This window comes from Artemia franciscana, chromosome 9, assembly GCF_032884065.1.
Source record: "Artemia franciscana chromosome 9, ASM3288406v1, whole genome shotgun sequence".
Classification (NCBI taxonomy): Eukaryota; Metazoa; Arthropoda; class Branchiopoda; order Anostraca; family Artemiidae; genus Artemia; species Artemia franciscana.
Genome location: NC_088871.1, coordinates 30,498,843 through 30,523,192, shown reverse-complemented (window position 1 = coordinate 30,523,192; position 24,350 = coordinate 30,498,843). Strand labels below are relative to the sequence as shown.

The following is a 24,350-nucleotide window of genomic DNA, read 5'->3' as shown; positions in this document are numbered from 1 at the left end:
CAGAAAGGTATGTACCTGAAATCTTAGCCAGAACACTAGAAATACAAATCTTAAAAAGCGTAGGGGACAGAACACCACCCTGCCTAACTCCTCTTCGCATTCTTATAATAGTGTCTGGTGCAGATCTTAATTGAAGAAACGAATTTGAATACCAAAACCTAAGAAGCATTATAACAGAGAGATTGACCCCAGAATTATACAAGGAAAAAATGAGCTGACCATGGACCACACTATCAAACGCGTGCAACAACCCACCCCACTTCGAAAACCAAATTGGTTCTCATCCTCAATAATATTACTAGTCAAAAATGGTAGAAGGATATACTCAAAAACGTTACTAATATTACAAGATACAGTAATAGGTCGATAGCAAGAACAATCAGTCGGTGACTTTCCCCTTTTTAAAATTGACGAAACAGTGCCACACAGAAGACTCTCAGGTACGTATGAAGTACATAGACACATTTGAAAAAGAAGCTGAAAGTGAGATATAAGGGGGGTGCATTCAATCGGCATATGCATCTTAGAAATACCATCCTTATCTATTGAATCAGATTTTAAACTTTTAACAGCATTAATTACGGAAGAAAAAGATATGGGCACTATATGGCATTGCGAAAACGTTGTACTAAAGAGGGGGGTAAGAAGGCGAGTATATACAGAATGCACTGTATAATTAATCACTGAAAAAATCGAAGAATAATGTTTATACCAAGCTGAAGGTGGAAGGCAATTACTTGTCATAGTTTCATCATTTATCTTGTCAGAATTGATCACTTTTCGCCAATCCTCCCTACTTACAGGGAAATCCATACCGCGGTAACGTGCCGACCTCAGATAACGTTTATAATTGGTTTTAGTTTTACATTTGATATCAGCGACACACCCAGAATTTGGCCGACCACATTCATTCCATATCTGTAGCCATAATTTTGCTTTATTTTTTATCGACTTTAAACAAGGGTCCATTGACCAGATAGGTTTTTGTGTTCTTTTACGAATACGTTGTCAAGGTACGGCAACTTCTTCTGCCCTTTTCATACACATCACAAGTTGGTTATAATAACAGTCAATATCGGCTTTACCATTCGTAGGTACCTTGCGCTGAAGAAGATGATATGGAACGCGTATGGTAGAAAGAAGGGTTGTCAAGGTAGAGATATAGTGCGGTATATTGGCTTTGCTCCAATTACTTTTTTCAAACCACTTCGATTTTTCTCGCGAGCAATTGGTTTCCGATAGATCAATATCCATTGTAAATGTTGCTGAAATTGGCATGTGGTCAGTATCTTGCTCGTTAACATGAACAGAAGCAGAAGAAGAGATAATATCAGGCGAGCAAATAATATGGTCAATATCACTCGTGCTTCCAGAATGATGAACATATGAAAAATTGTGGGGTTTGGGCACAATGTGGTACGAAGGAAGACACTCTAAAAGCAATTCACTTCTCACAGATGATCGATTAATGTCAGTATTTAGGTCCCCAATTATTATATACTGTAGAGAGTTTAACAGTACCTGATTCACAAGATTCTTAAGCAGACCATACGCCTTTCCAAATTTAGTTAAGGATCTGATCGAGTATCCTTCATATGGGAGATAAGAGTTTATAAATACAATACTGCCGACACGCAAAGCCAAAAAACATTCGTCGGAGTAGAAGAGTACTGGGGAGGGTAGATGAATGTCCCGTTTAAAGAAACAGGCTAGTCCACCGGAAGGGCGACCACCAGTAGCTTTTGCTGGACTCAGGAACGCAGTATGATGCTGACTTCGACGCAAAAAATTCAAACTTGAAGCAGTGAGAAGATGCTCCTGGAGACATACCAAATCGTAGGAACCGTACAACTCATCAATAACAAAATCCTTATCTTTGGTGCCATTTATATTGAACGAAATAACTGAGATTGATGCACTCATGATTGAAAGGTGGATTTGCACTTTATTCGATTCTTAATAACGGGGCAGGAAAAGCTATAGGAAGGGTGTTTTCGGCCGCAATTGGCGCAATTGGGATCCCCAATGCATGGTTCATCTTTTGTTGATATGTGTGGCCCTCCACAACGAGCACATTTCGGGAGAACACTGGGACAGGAGTACTGTAGATGGTCTAGTGATCGGCATTTAAAACAGCATGTGGGTAGGTCCTTAAAACTCGTAAACAGGAAAAATTTCATAGCCCACTCTGAGGCCATGCTTGAAAAACGTAGACTGCGCAAAAGAATCCGAAAACTTGATTTTCACAGACTTAAATAGGCCCAATCTCTTAGCATCTTTGATACCGTGTTGGCTACCGAGTACCGTAATGTCAACGTCGGTAGGAATATTACATGATATACCAAAATACCGCTTGGAAACCACTTTTGTTGTAGTACCGGAGATTGTGTTCTGGATTGACGAGCAGAAGTCCTCCGTAGCAGACTTTTCCATATTAATATACCACTTGTCATTGATGGGCTTTACGCTACGTACTAATTCATGTCCAGTAATTTGGTCTATAGCAGCTTTTCGCTTAAGAGGGTCAGATAAGGCGTCCGGCACCTTTGAGACGATAACTGTTGCATGCGAATCTAGCACTGAAGCCGGCTTGGGTAATATGGGGAAGCTCAGTTCATAATTGTCAAGTTTTGAAGACATTCCCAAAACAACTTGATGGAGCTCATTAAATTTTGAGAATAAAGAGGTGTAGGCAGTGGCAGGGAGGCAGGGTACTTCCGTAGGACGCTTTATGACGAATGTCGGAACATCAGTGTCGGTCTCGTCAAGAGATTTTAATAAAGTAATTATGTCGCTGAAATGGCTAACCAATGCATTATTTCCCTTCCGAATAGGGCAATCTTCATGACCCGGACAAAGCTGCCACAATAACGTCTTTGCCACCTTGACCGAATTAGAGCAAAAAAAAACTCCACTCCATGCCTTTTAATCACGTCATCCTCTGCTCCAATTAGCAAATTGCTCTGTACCAAATTCAATACCGGCGAATAAACAAGGACAGGATTATCGTCACTGGTAACAGGCATCACGCTGGTTCAATTAATTCAATAGTTCAATAGTTCAGAGTGTTGAAATAGTTTACAATTCTTAAGCTAAAAAGGGCTTACTGAATTAATAAGTTCATAAAATATACGGAGTAAGTAATCTAACTACGGAGCAATATCTTATCATTTACCCAGAACCATTGAACTGCCTACAAACAAAAACCAAAGAGGAAGGCTACAAAAAAAGTCAACTTGGCAACGGACCCAAGAACAAGGATTATCAACTAGAAGAGGTGTCGAAAATGGGAGAAAGAGGGTTTCCCCACGAATATCGTTGGGGGTTTGTTAAGTAAAAATGAATCGGTAAAATACGGAATTGAAGTGCCGTGGTTTTGCTGCCTCGCTATCTAAGTTTAATAAATCAATATAATACATATCAAAAAGATAACAAGATGAAAATGAAAGAAAATATATGAAAATACCGACGCGACTGTCACTAATTCCCGTCGGTGCGCGTGTAACTGAACCTGAGTCGCGTCTAAATTCAGGTGCAACTGAACCCCCGTGTTACTGAATCCCCATTCAACTAAGCTCCTGTGCAACTGAACCTTCGTGTATATCGACATTACTTAACTGAACCCTCGTGCAACTGAACCCCTGTTACCTAGGCCTTCTTGCAACTCCAACCCCGTTGAACAGAAGCCTCATTAAACCTAACTCCGTTCGACTGAAGCCCGTAAATTCTGTTCAACTGAACCCGTAATACTAAACCCTCGTGCAACTCAACCACTGCTTAACTGAACACTGGTACGACTAAAATCAACATCTAACTGAGTCCTCATTTAGCACAACTTCAATAGAAATCAACTCTCGCTCAATTCAATATCCATCCAACTCAAACACACTCAAATCAACCCTCGTTCAACTCAACTTCTTCGTTCAAAAACTCCACCCACGTGCAACTCTGTCCCTATTTATTTCAATCCCCATTCAACTCAACTTCCGTGCAATAAAACGTGAATTTAACACAATAATCATTCAACTCAAGCCCCGTTTAACCCGAACCTTTCTGACCCAGCCTCCGTTCAAATCAGCTGCATTCAGCTAAGATGTTACTCAGCCCATTTCTCCAAAAAAACCACAATTTATCCTTCTGTCCTATATATTTGAAAATTAACAAAGCTTTTTATCCCCAGGGCCTCAACACACTTAACGGTCGTCGTCACAGTAATACCTGAACCCTATTTACAGAAAAAATCAGAACCTGTCCTGGAATGATAGCTTTAATTTAAAGTTATCCTAATAGTAAAGATTTGTAACGGAAGATTTTTTAGGAATATTTAAAATAAGTTGGAAACGCTGATAAGTCTCCCTTCCTCTGTTTTATTCATCCTGTGCTAATAGAGCACCTAAAATGTTGTAGAGAGCTGTGTAAAATTTTTTGAAAGCTAACATTCACATTTACGCGTATTTTATAATTTCGCTAGTACAACACTATTGTAAAATTACACAACCAAAATACAATTTTATTCTTATTTCTGGAGTTTAAAGGGTTGAAATTATAAACGATCTACCAGTGAAACCTCTATGATCAAAAATCCTTCTGTTAGTGTTTCAAATCCCTTTCTTGAATATTTTCTTTCCCTATTCACCTATGCAAGTGTAAAAAAAAAGTTCTGAGAAAAATACCAAGTGAAAAAAACTTATTCAAATACAAAGCTGATTCGTTAATGATAGAGGCTATTTATTTTCATTTGGACACCAGAAAAATCATTGCTTCGCAGTTTATGAAACGTCTATCTACAAAATTAGCTAAAACTAGCTCATTTAAAAGGGTTCACTTAAAAGAGGATTCAGTTGCAATGAACCTTTTCCGTCTTGCTTAGCCCTTGTCCTCAGTTGTCAAATGTAGTATTTTTTTGCAGTTCAACTTCTAAGTTAGGTAAAATAAGGAATAACCATAAATAAAACAACTGACCGATTATATTCCACTATCTTTCTCTAGTTTGATAATTAGAGTGTTTTGATAGTTGGGAACAACTGGTGATTTCGTAAAAATTTTAACATTCTGTAGCAACTACTGGTTGGTAGCAATTGATTTGTTTGCAACTAGTGACAATTGCTGAATAACATTAGTACCAGGGATCCTTTTGGTGACTGATTTTAAGTCTAAAAGAATAAATATTAGAATAAAAGCTGGTTAATAATGTTGACAAACTCTTAAATTTAAGAATCTATCCTTGCATGAATTTTGGGGTGAGATTATCAAAGGCTTGTTATTATTATTATTATTACTAAATTGTTTAAATTATGATTACTTACTACTACTTATGTTTCCTGTGGGGCGTTGCTTGGCATAGAGAGTGACGACTGCCTCCTTCATCCACTTCGGTCCATGGCGAGCATTTGCGCTTCGCACGGTCTGTCTCAGCTCCGTAAAGCATCACAGGGCCGACAAGGGTGTTGAAGATCTGTGATTTCGTTGTATGATTAATGTTTGGTTTTCGCCAGAGGTGACAGTTCAGTCTGCCCATTGTAGAAGACGCTTTGGATAATCTAGCTTGCAGCTCAGGGAGAAGTGAACCATCTGTAGAAATTATGGAGCCCAGGTAGGTGAAATCTTGAACAACTTCGATGGCAGTGTTGCTGTCCAGGCTAACTGGAGAGTTAACAGTAGAAGAAGACGGGTCTATGGCTATAATTTTAGTTTTGTTCTAGTTTATATTCAGTCCTACTTTGGCAGCCGTAGAATTTGGAGTGCTTCCAGCAGCTGCTCCATGGAGTCCACCAGAATGGCCAAGTCCTCAGCAAAATCTGCATCCGTGATGGCACGATCTTTGAATTTTTGCCCAAAGCTGAGCCGTGAAGTGGTTTTGTCAGAATATAGTCTACGATGACACTTAAGAGCTTTTGGGCAACTGCATATCCTTGGCGCACTCCTGTCATGATTTGAAAGAAAGAGCTACGCAATCCGTTTGCTTGTACACAGTTCTCCGCCCAGTGGAGCAGCACCTTGAGAAGTCTGCAATATTTCGCGGCTAGGCCAGTCAACTCTAGATTCCGCAAAAAGAACTTCTTGATCGACTGAGTCAAATACATAACAGAAGTCGACGAAGACAATAAATGCTTTCTAATGGAGCTCTATGGTCTTCTCTACTAATTGCCGAATCATGAAAATTTGCTCGATGGTTGAACGGTCCGACATAAAAACAGCCTTTTCCCGTCGCCGGATTTTTCGAATTATATTCCGACATCGATCCAGCAGGGACCATTGAAAATAGTTTGCCGGGGACTGACAGTAGGGTTATTCCCCGATAGTTGGAGCAGTCGCTTCTTGAGCCTTTCCTCTTCCATAAGAGGATGATGACACCATTCCACCAATCCTCGGGAATTATATTTGTTTGCCAGATTGTAGAGAACAGGGTGTGGAGAAACAGGAGCATTGCAGGACTTCCATATTTTAGCAGCTCTGAGCTTAAGCAACATATACGAGCAGCTTCATTATTCTCGAGCCTTTTTACTGCATATTCAATTTCTGAGGGTTGAAAAGGCTCGTCTGGAGTAGCATCTGTTCCAGGTCTTTGACTGCTAAGTTGGCTGGGACTATCATTAGGAGGCACAGGCGGGCTATTATTGTTGAGAAGTAAATAGAAATAGTCCTTCCGACCCTCAAAATAAGAACCTTCATCAGAAATAAGTTTCCCATCCGTGGACAGAACGAAGCCCAAGGCGGGAGTTTTAATTTGCGTTAGGTCTCAGATATGCTTGAATGGGCTACCCATGTCTTTCTTCTATGCAGCTAGTTCGATTTAATCGGCTTTCCTTGCAAAAAACTGGGTTCTGTGCAGGTGAATGAGTCTGTTCTGCACTCCATTGAAACTCTGATATGTCGTCTTGTCTCCAAGAAGTCTTGCTCTCCATCTTTGCTCAATGATTTGCAGTGTTTCATCAGTTAGCCACGATTTCTTTGGGTAACTCCTCTTGCAAAGGAGTTCGAAGCGATTCGATATTTCAACACTGTTCTTTTGGCGAGTATCTGGCTCCTTTAGTTTCCCAATATCTGCAGTGACGGGTTTTCTTTCCGATCGTTGCGCAGGCGAAGCCAGAAATCGGCACACACAAATCTGAGCTCTGCTGGTCTGTAAGTTCTGCAATTTTTAACTGATGATCTCCAGAGCTTGGAAACAATGACGTAGTCAATCATTTTCTTTGTGTGACCATCTTTACGATACCACGTATACTGGTGGATAGTTTTACCTTGAAAGTAGTTCGTTGCAATGCAAAGGTCGTGATATCGGCACAATTTAAGTATGCAAAGCTTAAGTGGGTCGGGGGATGCAGGACCAATTGTGCCGTGCCATACATCCATATCATCGCACACTGTCGCATTGAATACACCGAGGTGAACAGTTATATCATCAGGGGGGCACTGTCGTAGGGCATATGAACAAAGCAGAGTAGAAATCCTCCTTAGTCACATCATCAGAATCGTTGGTCGGGGCATAGCATGCCATGACAGTCATCTTGCCATGCTTGTGTCCAAAGCAGGCCTTCATTAATCTGTCAGATATGGCTTCTTGTAAAAGTAAGGCCTTTCTTGCACGGATGTTTAGCGCAAGGCCAACGCAATTCCTTCTCGTGCTTCCTCTAGACCAGAGCAACGGGTCACTGTTGCCTATTCGCTCTTCTACGCTTCTGGTAAGACGGGTTTCTGTAAGACCCGCAATCGGCACTTTATTCTATTCTAGTAAATTTTTTTGGAAAGTGGGTTCTTTGAGGCAGGTGTATTCAAAGTCAAGACATTCCAGGTGGCTGTCCGTAGCCCCCTTTGGTCCATAAGGCTTAGTCTGTCAGTCTTTCTGGCGTCGTCAGCATGTCCGTTGACGCACGATGGTAGAGATCTTAAAAAGGGGTCTGGGTTAGAAGCTATGTTGTCACCTTTAGCAGCACTTAATTTTCGGGTGGAGGGTCACTAGCCCAACCGACCCTAGGCCTGGAATCATATTAGAGTTACATTAAACCTAGGTACAGAGATTCCCAGGGTGGGCTCCACCCACCACATGAGGTTGCGGCCACCCTGATCGGAGTGTTTAGTTAGGGGATTGACCCCATATACGGAGATACGTGGTCAGCGGACAGAGACCCTGCTTATAGAATTAAGGGATGGAAAATTTGTGGAAAATTGAACACCCGTTTCTGAATTCTTCGTTTTATGGCATCAAGGGAGAATTATTAAAAAAAAAAAAATCCGAGCTGCTTAAAAAAAGTATCCATCAATGACCCAAATAATAATCAAAGATGCAAAGAAAGTAAAAAAAGAGAATTCCTCATATATTAATACTAATCAGTTTTAGCTACTTTTCTAATAGGGGAATTTTTTAATGCTTCTCGTCTCAGTAGTATCGCTTAAGCCAGCTCAAGATAAACTTGTCAGAGGAAATCCTTTCAATAACATAAATTATTAAATAGACCGGAAAACATTTCTATCGCCATGTAAATGCTACTTTCCGTATAGGCGATAATCTATCAATTAGCGTCAAATACAGACAAAAGACAAACTGTCTGAATAGAGTAATTATATATAGGCATTTAGTATGAATCGCTCTGGCAAAGGTTCTTTAAGCGACATCGTTAAAGAATGGGAAAGACAGCTGATAGAATTAGTATCAAAAGGGTTGCTTATCAAAGCATGTTTCGTAGCTTTCTAAGTTTTCACAGTGATTTATATATCATTTAAAACGCGAGGGAAAGGGGACATACTGTATAAAATAGCGGGGGTAGTAATTCCTCTTTGGGAGTCAAATCACTGGAATGTCGATTTTGAAATAAATGTGTAGAGATGGTAATCAAGAAAATTTTGAAATCAAGAAAAGCAGTAAAAAAAAGACATGTTGCTCAGCCTTTAAAAATCGGAACACGTTCCCTACAAACCTAGTTTTAAACCGGTTGTCGATACACTGCAAAGTATTGAACTTACTCATTATGTTTGTTTTGCGTGGCCGTCGTCTTTGTTGAGGGACAGTTGTTGGTAGTAGATAATTATCGTTTTTTCTCCTTAAGCTAATTTTATTAAGCTTACATGCCTTGTGATAAGAATCGCGCTGTATCACACCTTTTATACTTCACTGATGTTCAAATGAATATTAATTGAAAACCAAATTTAAAACTTACCAGCGGTTCAAAAATCCTCAAGATAAAGGCCCCATCAGTGGGGCATATTTTAGTTGATCATTTGTAGGACGTTCGCCTTTCGGCTGACAATACTTAGAGCTTTAATTTTGAAAAAAAAAAATCACGTGAGTGCCGTCAATTCATATGCATTTCAAGAGTAAAAAAGATACATGGTAGCATTGCCGTAGCGTAATGCATTGTATAACAAGTACTTTATGTAGATAAACATTTAATACAAATAGTATAGATTGCTAATTTTATGCTAAAAAATCAGTATAAACTATGCCAAGAAAACGACTCAAAAAAAGATACAAAGTTAATGTCTTCTAGGCTTCCTTCAGGTTAATAGGATACGCTTGAAAATTGAGTAGTGAAATTAAAATATTAAGGGGCCTCAGAATCTTAGAGATGCCTATGTTTTCCAAAGAAATTGCCGACGGATTGTTCTGGGTACCCGGCTAACTGATCGTATTACAAACAGTAGGCTGTACGAAAAATGTTTTTCAATCCCGCTTTCTAGGGCTGTAATGAAGGAAAGGTTGATACGACTAGGGCACGTTCTGCGGATGAAGGATGACAGATTGCTAAAGATTGTCCTTTTCGGTCAAGGACTAAACGGAAAGCAGTTCGTCCTTGTCTGGGATGGGAGGATGTCATAAAGAAAGATTACAAGGAATTGGGAACTTCCTGGGAGGGTGTAAAGAGGAATGCTTTGAATAGATTGGGATGGAAGAGGAGTATGCGGAGCTGGGTTGGCCTCGGGAGGCTTGGTGCTGCAGTGAGTTGATAGTAGTAATAGTACGCGGGGCATAACCCAAAATCTGTTGGGAGCCACTGCTCCAAGTTGTTCATAAAATATTAATGAAATGCCTTTTTTTTGAAAACCTGCATGCGCATAGTGTGTTTGAGTTAGTTCAACAATCCCTTCCACATTCCCTGAAAGCTTTATCTTAATGCTCTTAGTGGTTTAAGAAACCAAGGATAAAAACTGCTTCCCTTTCGCAATAACTGCTACTATAAATGAATATAATTCAGTTGAATAATACTATAGCTGAAGCTTACTTAAAACCGAAGAAGCTGAAGCAAAAAGCATCCAAGATAAAGATTGTCATCTTCCATAGTAGTAAGCCCGACGGACGCCATTATTTCTCATTTGCTTATAAAGGTGAGTCAATAAAAGTAGCCCCCAAATATAATTACTTGGAGTTCATAGTCGCAACAACTGGAAGAAGAACAAATTCATTATATTGATGATTTCACGCGGAAAGGTGGCCGCGTTTGCTCAAGTCTGACAAAAATTCATAATGGAAATTGATAATTGCCAAGGTTCCGTTTAATGCCAAAATTTGATCTCAGTTTATGTATTTTAAAAAGAGTTTTAAGTTTATAAAATAACATTAGCAGTTTAGTAATTAACGGTAACGTAGACTAAACGAATATGCATCATTTGAGGCATATACAGGTAATTAAGTTGTGGTTACAGATATTATCTTTGCCTGACAAACAATACCCACAATGAAATATTGAATGCTTCTCAAAAAGGCAATATGGCCAAAATACTTTGAAGCCCTTCTGAATAATGCAGGCCCTCTGTGGACATGAAATGAGGGTCAGGATATCCAATGTAAATCTGACAGTTTCCTAAATAAGTTTTAATCACACCTTCAGGACCAGTAGATTCAGTTTTGGTTTTCTTCTTTAAAGAAGTCTATTAACCTGAGTTTTTAGTGTATGGTGCATGTGACTGACAGTGACATGAGGAAGAAAGGTTGAGACGTAGCTGTGCTTGCCCCCTTTTTAGGGAACATTGGGTTGGACTGGAAAATTTTCTTAGCAAGCGCCAAAGTTTGGAGAATTTAAGGAATTGTTTTTTTTTCGAGGGGATGTACCACTGCTCCCAGGTATTCTGGAAATTTCTTCTAGGGATCCAATTATTTCGGTAGAAAGCTTTATAGAATAAGCCGTGAAAGCATGAAAGACATAAATTGTCATCCTCAGAGGCATAGTTATTGTACTTTGTAACTGTGGTGAGGAAAATAGCTATATTAGAACTTATATCGGATGTAACTGGAGCAAAAAGGAGAGTGGGAGGGGGACTGCTTGCCTCGCAATCCCTCATGAGTCTTGAAAAGATGACTAGAATTTTCAATTCCAAATCGAATGAGCGCCCTCGAAAGTTTTTACGAAAAGTTCTTGAATACAAAGTACCGCTGGAAAAAAAATAGTGCATAAAGCCCAATTTGCACTCTACTTAGGCAGCGCTATTGTGCCACCCTAAATTATCTATCCCTAAAAATTGAGAGAGGAGACGCATATTTTGTTGTATAATCAGTATTTTTTTTCAGTATAAAGAGTTAAGAGAAAAAGCAATCGATGGGCTTCTTTAAATGTACACAGTACCAGATTGTGTCTTTCAAAACAAGCCAAGGTTTCTAGCAAGGGTATCAGTTTATAAGTTACTGAGTAAAATTACTCAGTGACTTCAAGCTCTATTTTCCAAAAATTTCCAACTTTATGACTTTGATTTGTATTGAATTGAGCTCATAAGACCCTTCGAACGAGACAAGATCATACCGCTTTTTCCATGGTTAGTTTTTTTGCCAAAAAATTTGTACCCCTCCTCCAAAATATCACCAAACGTTTTTACTTCTTAGAGAGACAACGAAATGTTTAGTTTATAACCCTCCCTGAGGGCAGCCTGGCTTGAATTCTATCTTTACCTTGACACTAGATCTCTTTGGTCTCGTTAGATCTTAATCATACCTTTCGTTCAGCACATTGAGAGGACGGCCAAACGGTCCATAAAAAAGCTTCTTTTTATCGTTTCCTGACCGTAAACAAATTGGATGGTGAATAAAAATGTGAAATTTATACAAATGATCCTGCACCATAAAGAATATCTTCAGACAAAGTAGTTTGTGATGTCTTGTTTGTTGGAATTATCAAATCGACAGAATTCTGGAATATTTTTATACAATTTTTGTAAGCAGAAAACAGAAGATAATAAATTCTAAAAACACCGTGCCTATCTGAGAAATCTCACAAGGAAAAATTTTATTTCATTTTTGTTTGCCGTCCACCAGGCAAATTAAACCAGGTCTGTTCATGTTTCAGTTAGGATGGGGTAACTGACTATCCGATTAACTCCTTTTCTCCAGTTCTAGTAAAGTTCTGCGTCGTTGAGAATCTTGTTTATTCTCTTTAATACCGATTCATGTTATGAAACTTAAGTCTTTAGGGTTTGATGGGGCAAGGACCCCACTTTCATTTGTAATAAACTTTATTTTAATTTTGATTAGACTATTAATTTAAATTTATTTTCATTCTTGAGCTCCGTTATTTGATGATCGCTGTGGCGTCAATTTGAGGGGGCATTTCCCTTTCAAGATTCTTTGTCTCCCCATATTCAAAAGTGCCCTTTTTTGTATGTTCTGAGGGAAAACGCCTTTTTTTAGTATTTTAATTGAAAAAAAGAACAGTCAAAGTACCTCCCATTGATTTGAGAAAATAAGTCCTCCCTTCCCCTATATTACTTCAGGAATTGAAGCCTGGCTATGTTCACTGATGATTTGTGGAGAGAACGATCAGTTTTTTCCTTACTTTTGCGCTGAAGTCTCCTAGAATACATGCTATGTCGTGCCGTGGTATGTCTTTGGCTGTGGAGTGACGTGCTCTGTAAAGTTCATCTTTTTAATTGTTAGGGTGCATTAGTAGATATGTAGTTTACTGCTTCCAGAGGAAAAACTATGGCTGATTTTATGCCTCCAATGATAATCTTTGTTGATCATGAGATTGTCGATTTTTTTCGTGTAATAATTTATTTTCTTTATTTTGTAATATATTATTAACACATAAAAGCCAGTGACTAATTGCAATTGTAATTGTAACTATTTGAAAGCTTTTTGTTCATTCAGCTCTGTTTATGTAAATGAACTACAACGTATATATGTTTACTGACTGTCCATCCTATCCTGGGAACACAACAAGCTAGATTCTGACCTTTGGGGTTTATTAAAAACCACTAGAAAACAATTTTTCAGCAAATTGCTCTACTCCACATTATAGTAATACCGAATTAAAAACTAACTCGTGTCTCTATCATTTTTATATATTAGTGTTTATGTATAGGTGCAACGTGAACAAAATGCTGGAACCAAGTCCTTTTTTATTGCACTTTTTTCCCATATCTCAAAAACTTTTTCAATCTCTCGGATAGAACATGCTTAATCTATATATATAAAAATGAGTTGTTTGTCTGTCTGTCGACTGACATCATTATAAGGATTGAGCTGTATGTCGTCATGAAGTTAGTTGTCGTCATGTTTGTTATGACGATGCTTAGTATATGACGTCATTATAAGTATTTAAGAAAATCGTTCAAAGACAAATTTTTAATTGTAAGAAGATCGTTGAAAGAGAAATTTTTAATTGTAAAATGACTGAAGAACCTACAATGGCAACAGCCGAGGAAGCTGCTCAAAGAGTCTATGCCAAAAGACTTGCGGCTGATAGAGAAAGTAAGAAAAGAAAGCGTGCCGAGGAATCACAAGAACAGCATGAAAACAGGCTTGCGGCTGATAGAGAAAGTAAGAAAAGAAAGTGTGCCGAGGAATCACAAGAACAGCATGAAAACAGGTTTGTGGCTAAGGAACGCAAAACCGCGCAGTTAGATGAAAATCCACCTGGACAGCAAGAGTCAAAACATATCAAAACTGAAAATGATAGCGATGATGATTGGGTTTGGGATTTTGACTTGGATAAGGTCATCAATGCTTACCAGATTTTAGTTAAAAAACAAAGGCTCGGCGATATGTATTTCATAGTGACGCTGAAAAATAAAGAAGAAAAAGAAAACTGAAAAAAGAAAAAAGGTAAAAAACTAAAAAAAAAAAGAAAAAGAAAAAACACTCAAAGAGAAATTACAGACCGGGACACAAATGACGACCGGGACAGAGGGAATATAAATGAAAACCTGACAATCTATCTATATGGACAGACAATGTGACAGCAAAGAATGTTGTATATTCGCGAGTTTTACGTAGTTAAAAATCTATATATATATATATATATATATATATATATATATATATATATATATATATATGTAAATATAAGTTGTTTGTTTGTGTGTCTGTCTGTCGACTGACGTTGTGTTTGTCCGCATATGACGTCTGAATTATTTCATCGTATACCAATTCAAAAACGAATGTATTCAAGCCGAAGTAGCTGAGTTGGTAAAGCCAACTCAGTTGGTTCCAGGTTCTAGGTCCGAGAGGCTTAGGTTCGATCCTTGGCCTTAGCATTAATACAAAAGAAGAAAAAAACTAAAAAAGGTAAAAACTACAAAAATACTAGAAAGAAAATACTAAAAAAACTAAAAAAAAACTAAAAAAAAGGTAAAAACAACAAAAAAAAGAAAAAAAACCCAAAAACTAATAAAAAACTAAAAAAAACTAAAAGCTGGAAAAGAAAAAAAACTAAAAAAAGGAAAAAAACTGAAAAATAAAGGAGAAAAAGAAAACTAAAAAAATAAAAATAAAAATAAAGAAACTAAGAAAGGTAAAAACTGCAAAAAAAACTAAAAAGAAAAAAGAAAAAAACTAAAAAAGCTAAAAAAGGCAAAAACCAATAAAAAAACTAAAAAGAAAAAAAGGAAAAAAAATTATTTCATCATATACCAATTCAAAAACGAATGTATATACAGACCGGGACACAGGGAATATAAATGACGACCGGGACACTCAAAGAGAAATTACAGACTGGAACACCGGGACACAAATGACGACTGGGAAGTGTGTGTCGACTGACGTCATGTTTGTATGTCGACTGACGTCATGTTTGTCGACTGACGTCATTATAAGGATTGAGCTGTATGTCGTCATGAAGTTGTTCGTCGACTGACGAAATTACAGACTGGGACAAAAATGACGACCGGGACACAGGGAATATAAATGACGACCGGGACACTCAAAGAGATATTACAGACTGGGACACCGGGACACAAATAATGACCGGGACAGAGGGAATATAAATGACGACTGGGACACAGGGACACAACTACAACGGGGATGCCGGGGGCACAGGGGGGATATATAAATGACGATTGGGACACAGGGAATGTTTGATTAGCAATCACCATCAATAAAACTCAAGGGCAATCATTAGAATAATGAGGTATAGATCTGAATACGGATTGTTTTTCCCATGGACAATTATATGTTGAATGTTCAAGAGTCGGTAAATCTGACAATCTATTTATATGTACAGACAATGGGACAGCGAAGAATGTTGTATATTCGCAAGTTTTACGTATTTAAAAACATATATATATATATATATATATATATATATATATATATATATATATATATATATATATATATATATATATATATATATATACATATATATATATATATATATATATATATATATATATATATATATATATATATACATATATATATATATATATATATATATATATATATATATATATATATATATATATATATATATATATATATATATATATATATATTATATATATATATATATATATATATATATATATATATATATATATATATATATATATATATATATATATATATATATATATGATCTATATATATACATATAGAATAATATACATATAGAATAATAATAATATATACATATAGAATATATATATATACATATAGAATAGAATAATACCTGACAATCTATTTATATGTACAGACAATGGGACAGCGAAGAATGTTGTATATTCGCAAGTTTTACGTAGTTAAAAACATATATATATATATATATATATATATATATATATATATATATATATATATATATAAATATATATATATATATATATATATATATATATATATATATATATATATATATATATATATATATATACCCCAACAGCTAGTTCCTTTATATATTTCAATTGCTTTTGAACCCGCTTAAAACCTGTTTATTGAGGTTCAGTGGTATCACGGGCAAGACAAAACGCATGTTAATTGAAACCTAAACAATCCATGTTCAACTTGAGGGCTCCGTAACTCCAAAATGATTGCAGTGAAAAAAAAAACAAAAAGGGCTTTAATTGAGCAAAATCAACATAAACTGTCAATAGTTCGGCTTAAAAATATTTACCAGCTTGTATGAATTTTATTAAAGTGTTTAAGATCGTTTTCTTGAACAAAGCCAAGAGGGTTTTTGTATAAAAATCATTTAAAAAATAAAGATGGCATAGGAAAAAAAAGTAAAGCTAACTAAATGATAGCCAATAGTCCCCGAAATCAGGTGAACCACAACTTAAGTTCTCTAATATACCTGTTGCTTTAAACAGACGAAATTTCTTTAACACAGAAAAGATAGCCAAGTGACTTGGACAGCTTTCGCCGCTTAACGTTTAGTTTTTAAAATCGATGGAATATACCTAACCAAAATACTAGGGGTATGAATGATTACTATACTCCCTCTATAGTATACCTCCATAGTATCCACATTTTCTTTTATTGTGAAGGGTAGAAAATGATGGAATAGTTAGGATAATGGTATGAAAAAGATAGAAAATTTACTGATTTCAATGGAAAATTGAAGGGAAAATTATTAAGCAAGCATGAATTTTAGTTTTGTTTGTTTTTGAGCAGATTTTACTTGATTTAAATTAAGTTGTAATTTTTGTTGGTTGATGAGTGTAACTCCGCAGCATGGATATGGTATGCGGTTGCTGTCCCCGTAGCATTTTTTCTATTTCTTTTCTTTTATCTCTTTTTATCTTTCTTTCTAATTATAATGAATTTGAAAAATGTTATGTACATGTGATCTCTTTTTATCTTTCTTTCTATTATAGAGAATTAAAAAGATGTAATATATATATATATATGTTTTTTTTCTGATTCACCCATCGTCAACCGTTTGGTCTTGGGTGAATCATTTTGATTTGTATGTAAGTTGTTGCTAAGTTAAATAGATATATCAAACACCAAACATAGGGACTTAGCCATAATAAAATACTTTATCATTCGCGGTAAAGAAATATTTAGTGAGAGGTCTTAAAAAAAATCATTATATGAAAAAAATTATTCGGATCTATTATATGTACTCAGTATATGTATCATTATATGTACTCAGTATATTTATAGGGCTTTGTGGTACTTAGGATCGTAATTATGAATAAGAAGGAAAGCAATAAATACAATATTTGTAAGAAAAACTGACATTCATTTCCCATTTTTCCCTAGCCTGGATATATAAAATACCTTCAATGATTCTTGACAGCTTTATTAGAAATTTACGAGGATAAACAGCATTTGACATGTAAAACAAACTATTGCTTCCACAAATATTTCTACATTGACCACATTTTATCGCCTTAGCCGCTCATAACTTATATGAAGTAGATGATTGTCTGTAGCTTATGTAGTATTTATATTTACAAAATTTTACATCGTAGCCACAACATCTGGGGATTACTTGCTCTCTAATACATCTTTAAACATAAAAAAAAATAGAATCTTATAATACACATCAGTCATTACAAGTTTCAGCAATAGAAAAAAAAATTTAAGAAAATAATTTGTGTTGTTTCAATAACTTGAAATGGTGCAATGAAGAATACTAAATAGTATACAGTAGCTTCCTTATCCTCATATTAGTATAGGCTTTCACTCTATTCTGAAGCAATTTCACTTGTGTATCGTATTCGTTAGGGTTTAGCATTGACACCCACAAGAAGAGGTGGGAAGATCAGTCAATTCGCTCTTTCCTCTGGAAGACCGAAAACATAATCAAGCGCTTTATGTCATAGTATTTACAAAACAGGGGTTTTTCGGGTAAAAGAAAAAGTGTATTTTCTAATTATTTCTTTCTTCTAAAAAGAATATTTGTGCTACTTCTCCACTCTGCCGAGAAAACTTATGGTACCACTCGTGGAATTAGTCAATTTAATAATTCTTCTCAATCAATTTCGCTAAAAGATTATATTCAAAAACAAAGCTTTTTTCTTACAATAGCAGCATATTGATCTTACTAAATAGAAAATTTGCTCCTATTAATTACAAATGATTGGCAGATCGTTTAAACAATTTTGCCTTATGTATTCAGATAGTAACTTCCTTAATTGTAGAAAGACACCATATATTACTGTTTCAACGAAATTTCATGTATGATACTTTTCAAATATGAGCCTCCTTTGAATGATCGTTAATATCTAATTTACACCATTATTTAGACACTTCCCACGTCATGACACTTATTGTCATGCTTGAAAACAATGTAAAGCGACTGTCTCAATACTTGGACGCTACCAAGTGGGTCCCAGATGTTTCCATTTATCTTCACCACAAAAAAGAATATTCCCGTCGTGCAAACTACATCGTTACACCTCATCATCTCTGTTGAACTGCTAGTAACTAATAAGTCCCACGAAAGTTGCCACGTGCAAGATACAAGGGCTTTAAAATATAACATGTTTCCTCCAAGGTGAATTTCTAAAGGACCTGCTGCACTAAATTTCAAATACATTTGTGCAAACGGTCAGGGTAAAGCACAATACTATGATTGAGGTACATTTAGTTCATTCTTTTGTCTTACAAGACTCACTTTCTCAGTTTGGCAAAGGTAAAAAACTAGGGGATCCATTATATTTTACATACATTATCGTTCTTTAGTCATTTCTGTAAGGTCATAATTTATTCCAAGTGAGTTTTCGACCTGAGTTAACTTTGACAGGATCACAAATAGATTTTTTTTTATAATCGGATTTAACTGCAAAGTAAAATCTATTGTGGTAATTACCAGTTTGTGGTGATTGATTGTTTCTATACTGGCGACGGACTTACGCACTGATTTGGACTGGATTTTTGTCTATTGAATATTACCACCGTAAGTGCAGCTATGAAATAATATACGAATTGAAAATTATACTTAATCCAATTTTGACCTTTATTTCTCGATCGATGGTATCAAAGCAAAGACAATAATTGCAAAGTTGACAAGCTTTTTCAGTCATGATATCATTTTAAAGGCCACGGAGGTTTTACAAAAAGAGCTAGAAATTGACACACGTTTGATTAGATGCCAAAAATATCACAAAATATCCTTGGCATTTGTCAACGGTTCTCCTGGTCTTTTAGCCTCTGCTAAATCTCCTGCCTTCATCGGTGTAATAAAAAGCGTACCTACAGAAATGAACGTAAAACATCTAAAGAAAATTGTTCCAAAATGCGTCAAAGCTCTGGATTCATTTTTGAAAAATTCAGTGAAGGTGAGGTATTAAAAGTTAACTGTTTAGGAATTCATATTCACACCCAGGCGATATTTCAGCTGCCATCAGCAAGGACATAGAGCTGCTGATTGTAACAACCGAGAAATTTGCTTTTGATGTGGTTCCTCGAATTACTCTCCCACCAGGGATGATCCATGTGTTTGGAAAATGTTCTGCATTACATGCAAAAGGTCTGGTCACACCTTTTACAGTATCAAATACCCTACAAACACTACAACCGATAAACAGGCAGCCAAGTAATTAAATGGACATTCACTTTCTACCTCGGAACATTATTGGTGGTCTTATTAACAAAAGACTTATTCTGTGTTTACAATAGCATTTCTTGACTAACCAAAGCCTGGGTTAACTAGATATTAGTGCAAACTTCAATTTTTTTTTAGTTCCAGCTAAGTGTAGTTCTTCTAAAGGCAAAAATTCTGGTGGTATTGCTACTTATGTAGCATCGAATCTTAATGCAAGTATTTTCTTTTCTGGAGATAATTTTATAGCTGTAAGAGTAGGCGAGTGCATAGTAATAAATGTGTATTTACCCACAGATTAGAGAGATTAATATTCGGAGAGATTTTGCATATGCAGTTAGTAGACTTGGTTCATGGGTCCGTGACGTCCTTAAACTGAAAATCCCATGTTCAGTCGTAGGTGATTTTAATTGTGATTTAAACTGCGATTTTTCTTTCAGTTTCTATCCGTGCTTCTTTACTATATGAAATATTTGGTGATTGTTTAAAAGTTCAACAAAAACCCACTAGGTTTACTTACATTCATTCTTCCTCTTGCACATCTAACCTTAATCACAATGTGCCTTATAATCCTGATATACTTGGTGTTGAGATTTTATCTAAATTTCAAGTTTCATACCACCTTCCAATTGCTTCTAGTTTTAAACGATAAGCTTCTCAGGTTCAAGTGTTAGAGCCTCATATTATTCCCTGCCATAAGTGATTTACTTGTCATGATTGGAAAAAAATCAACACATATAAATACATTGAAACTTCTGATATTATGCTGAACAAAATCAGGGCTCAATTTCATCTTTTGCTAAAGTCTTCCGTTAAAGACATTATAAGTTAAATTAACTCTTCATGTCTATTCTCTGAAAATCGGCCATGCGATTTTGTGCGCTAAAATAATGCCAGCTCCTCTTACAAAAATTTATATACGCACCCAAGTTCTTGGGTGGTCACAAAACCTAGCGCTGTCTTAAGCTTGTGACCGGTCTAAGTTCTGGTACAAATCATGGAGAGGATGCCTGCGCCCCCGTCAAGGAATTATCAATGAATCAAAAAAGCATAAACAAATTTTTTTTTGCAAGAGAGCTTGCCCTTCATCGATCTAAAATGCAAACAATTTTCTCCAAGAAGGTCAAGAATTTCCCCTATCTACTGCGGATGCTATTACCTTTTACTATCTCTTCCAATTTACCTGACCTGAATGATATTCTTCTGTCCGAATGGGTATCCCATTTTTCAAATGAATTCTCTGAGCCTGATCCTGTTTTAGAGTCACAATTTTGTGATGAGCGTTACAACTTTATTGATGAATCTCCTGATCTTGATTTTCTTGTTACTTGTGATGCTGTACTAAATCCATATCTCGACTCAAAGGGAAAAGCATCTTGTGGAATAGACAAGGTGAGCGCTCTACACATTATTAAAAAAAGCTATGTTATAATGTGTCATCTCTACCTTCTCATCCATATGATACTTGATACAAGTATTGTTCCTCCCTCGTTCTGCGTTGCCGATCTGGCTCTGACTCCCAAACCAGGAAAATCTGAAACACAATGTTCCTCCTTCTATTTCATCAAGGTCTCTACTAGGCTCTATAAACTTTTTGAGCTCCTTTTATTGTTGAACTAAAACTGAAATGCTACGTTTCCCCCATCAGTTCTGTTTTCAGGCTAATCTCGGCTGTTCCCATGCACTTACAGCAGTTTTTACAGCCCCCGTTGACGTTGAATCTTCAAGTGAAAGTCTGATCCTCACTGGACATAATGTTAAGCTTGCGTTTGATTCTCATCAGACTTTGTCTGATCCTCACTGGACATAACGTTAAGCTTGCGTTTGATTCTCATCAGACTTTGTCTGATCCTCACTGGACATAACGTTAAGCTTGCGTTTGATTCTCATCAGACTTTGTCTGATCCTCACTGGACATAACGTTAAGCTTGCGTTTGATTCTCATCAGACTTTGTCTGATCCTCACTGGACATAACGTTAAGTTTGCGTTTGATTCTCATCAGACTTTATCTGATCCTCACTGGACATAACGTTAAGCTTGCGTTTGATTCTCATCAGACTTTGTCTGATCCTCACTGGACATAACTTTAACTTGCGTTTGATTCCTTAATTCGGTCATCCTTGCTTCTTCATATGACAAAGCGAGGCATTAATCCATCAGTTGCCCATGTTTTCAGTGATTTATATAGAACTTTTAGAGTACGTTCAACGCTCCCATATCGTTTACCCCTGCAATCGTCTCTTCATCCATCCCAATGCAATTGCCATAAATCTCGTGTGAGGCCAAAATAATCAAATCCTTTGAATTTTCCTGTGATTCCTCAGTACCCCATCTCCCTTAAGAAAGGGACTTGACAGGGAGCCATTACTTCCACAACCCTGTTCAATAATAGTGACCTGGACGCTAAAGGAGAATGTCTTCATTTTTGTATTCTTGGGGAAATTGATGTGTCTTGTATTTGTTATGCTGATGACAAAAATGAATCTTAGCCGTACGATACGGCGAATTGAGCGGAAATTCAAAATCCTCAAAGATAAATATATAAAAAATGGACTGTGTTTCAATTCTGAGAAAACCGAAGTTGTTCTTTTCAATTGGCAAATTCCCCTTCTTCTTTTCAAAATCTTGACAGTTCTCATATCCAACCCGCAGACCACATTACGCACAAGGGCCTTCAAATTGGGTCATCTATAGGCCACACACGCCGTTTGCTGATATCTCACGTTTAGCTTAAAATTAGTATTTTTTACGCTGGGATCATAAAAGGAAAACTATGCTTCAAACATCCTCTTCTAGCATCCATATATAACACCACAGCCCCTCTACATCTGCTTTACATTTACTCCTTCTTGAAATTCTTACAGTTACAGATTAAAAGCACCAACGATGAATTTTCTTCAGGCTGTCAAGTTTGTTTTTTTTACATTTGCCTCCTTGGACAAAAAAACAACGTAAAATTGTCCATATGCATGAGCTTGAAGAACCAAATACTACTATTAATAAATCTATATACCTTTTTCAAAGAAATTTTCATCACTCATGGCTGTCAATTTGTTTGAAATACTTTATTCGTCTTAATATAACGTATGTAATGAGGAGTTTCTTGTCATGTATTTGAATTGTCAATTTCTGTTTGTGCCCTTTTTTTTCTTTTTGTTATCTTAGTGATTAGTCCATCTATTGTATTATTTTAACGGATAATAAATGGACAATAATAATTATAATAATAATAACAATAATAATAGCAATAATAATAATAATAATAATAATAATAATAATAATAAAAATAATAATAATAATAATAATAATAATAATTATTATTATTATTATTATTATTATAATGATAATAATAATACTAATATTAGTAGTAATAATAATAATAGAATTGTTTGCATAAGAATAGAACTGTTTATCAAAATATTACATATTTAAATTGCAAACACAAATCAGTTTTGTGAAAATAGTCTTTCTGACTATTTTAATCTGCAAACACTTATGGTATTCTAAATGTCTCTCGTACTTATACGTAATTGCACCATATATGCAAAATCACTCAAGCAATATAATCTCCATGTCATAAAAACAACTGATAACCTAAACTCCATTTGCAACTGATAGACCATCCCGTTGTCGTCACAATGCAGTGTTGACATCCTGTTCCAGAATTTCTGAGCGCCTTATATTCTTTGACCTAGTGTTTGAAAACTAGGTGCAGTTACAGAGGTTGAAAGCATTCTAAAGCGTTCGGTTGAGTTTACAATGTACAGTTGACTAAGCTCAATCATTACAATTGCTACTTTTCGGACTAACATTTTTAAACATTACGAAATAAGCAAATTTAAACTGAACTTTATACAAATTAAGCACAAAGACCTCTATGGTTATATATGGATATATCTACATCTTATATCCAACAAGCACTTGGGACGCGAACAGGTATCCAAATTCAGATTCTCTTTTTTAGCGTTTTTAGAATGTTAGCGATTGACCGTTGAAAATTGTCTGTTGGTTTTCAAGCGACGAAATGCCAATAATAGTAAGACTTATTTTTAAATTCTTTTTCCTTTCAATTTGTGCATGAAGACCAGGGTAAAGGTGTTACACTTTATTACAACTGCCTTGGCAGGGTATATACATTCTCTTGAAGTTCCAGTATCTTCTAACTGAAGTATAAAGTTAAATATAAAATTAAAAACAGGGATATTCGGTTGCTTACTTCACCTCCTCTGCTGCTGACACTTCTCTCTTCTTTTTCTATGAAGGTCTTTTTATCTATCTTTTTAGCCTGAGATACCTGGGTCACATCTTGAACCGGTGCATTAATATTGTCATAATTGTCCTCGTAATAATCCGGCTCAAGACGATAGACGGTGGTCGTTGGCGTTGTCATGCGATAGGGTTTTGTGCTTTCCAACTTCATCTCTGTAACAGAAAATTTCACTTTGCTACTTATATGCTGAAATAACCTAAAAAAAATTTAAATTTTTCTTGGGGGCGGGGGGGGGGGGGGTAGAGTGGTACCAAGGAATTTTCCAGGAACAATAGTTAAGATAACATTATTTTTAACCCCACATTTGGGATTAATTTTATAACATTTTTGAAACTTAGGAGGGAGTGTATCTCCAATTTATTTATAAAATGAGGTCCTTGATTAA

The 24,350-nt window shown here is 36.0% G+C and overlaps 2 protein-coding genes across 5 annotated transcripts in view; both read right to left on the bottom strand.

Annotated features, from left to right (window-relative positions):
* The window catches only part of LOC136031263 (uncharacterized), a 437,122-nt gene that overhangs the window by 195,004 nt on the left and 217,768 nt on the right, over window positions 1-24,350 (bottom strand). The window lies entirely within an intron of this gene.
* LOC136031264 (lachesin-like) overlaps window positions 17,432-24,350 on the bottom strand; it is a 113,857-nt gene continuing 106,938 nt past the window's right edge. For 3 of the 4 annotated variants that reach the window (XM_065710693.1, XM_065710692.1, XM_065710694.1), the window contains one exon: window positions 17,432-24,117. In XM_065710693.1, coding sequence (XP_065566765.1) covers window positions 23,855-24,117 — 263 coding nt within the window. In that variant the 3' untranslated portion in view covers window positions 17,432-23,854. The remainder of the gene's footprint in view (window positions 24,118-24,350) is intronic. The other variant, XM_065710695.1, reaches the window with a different exon arrangement.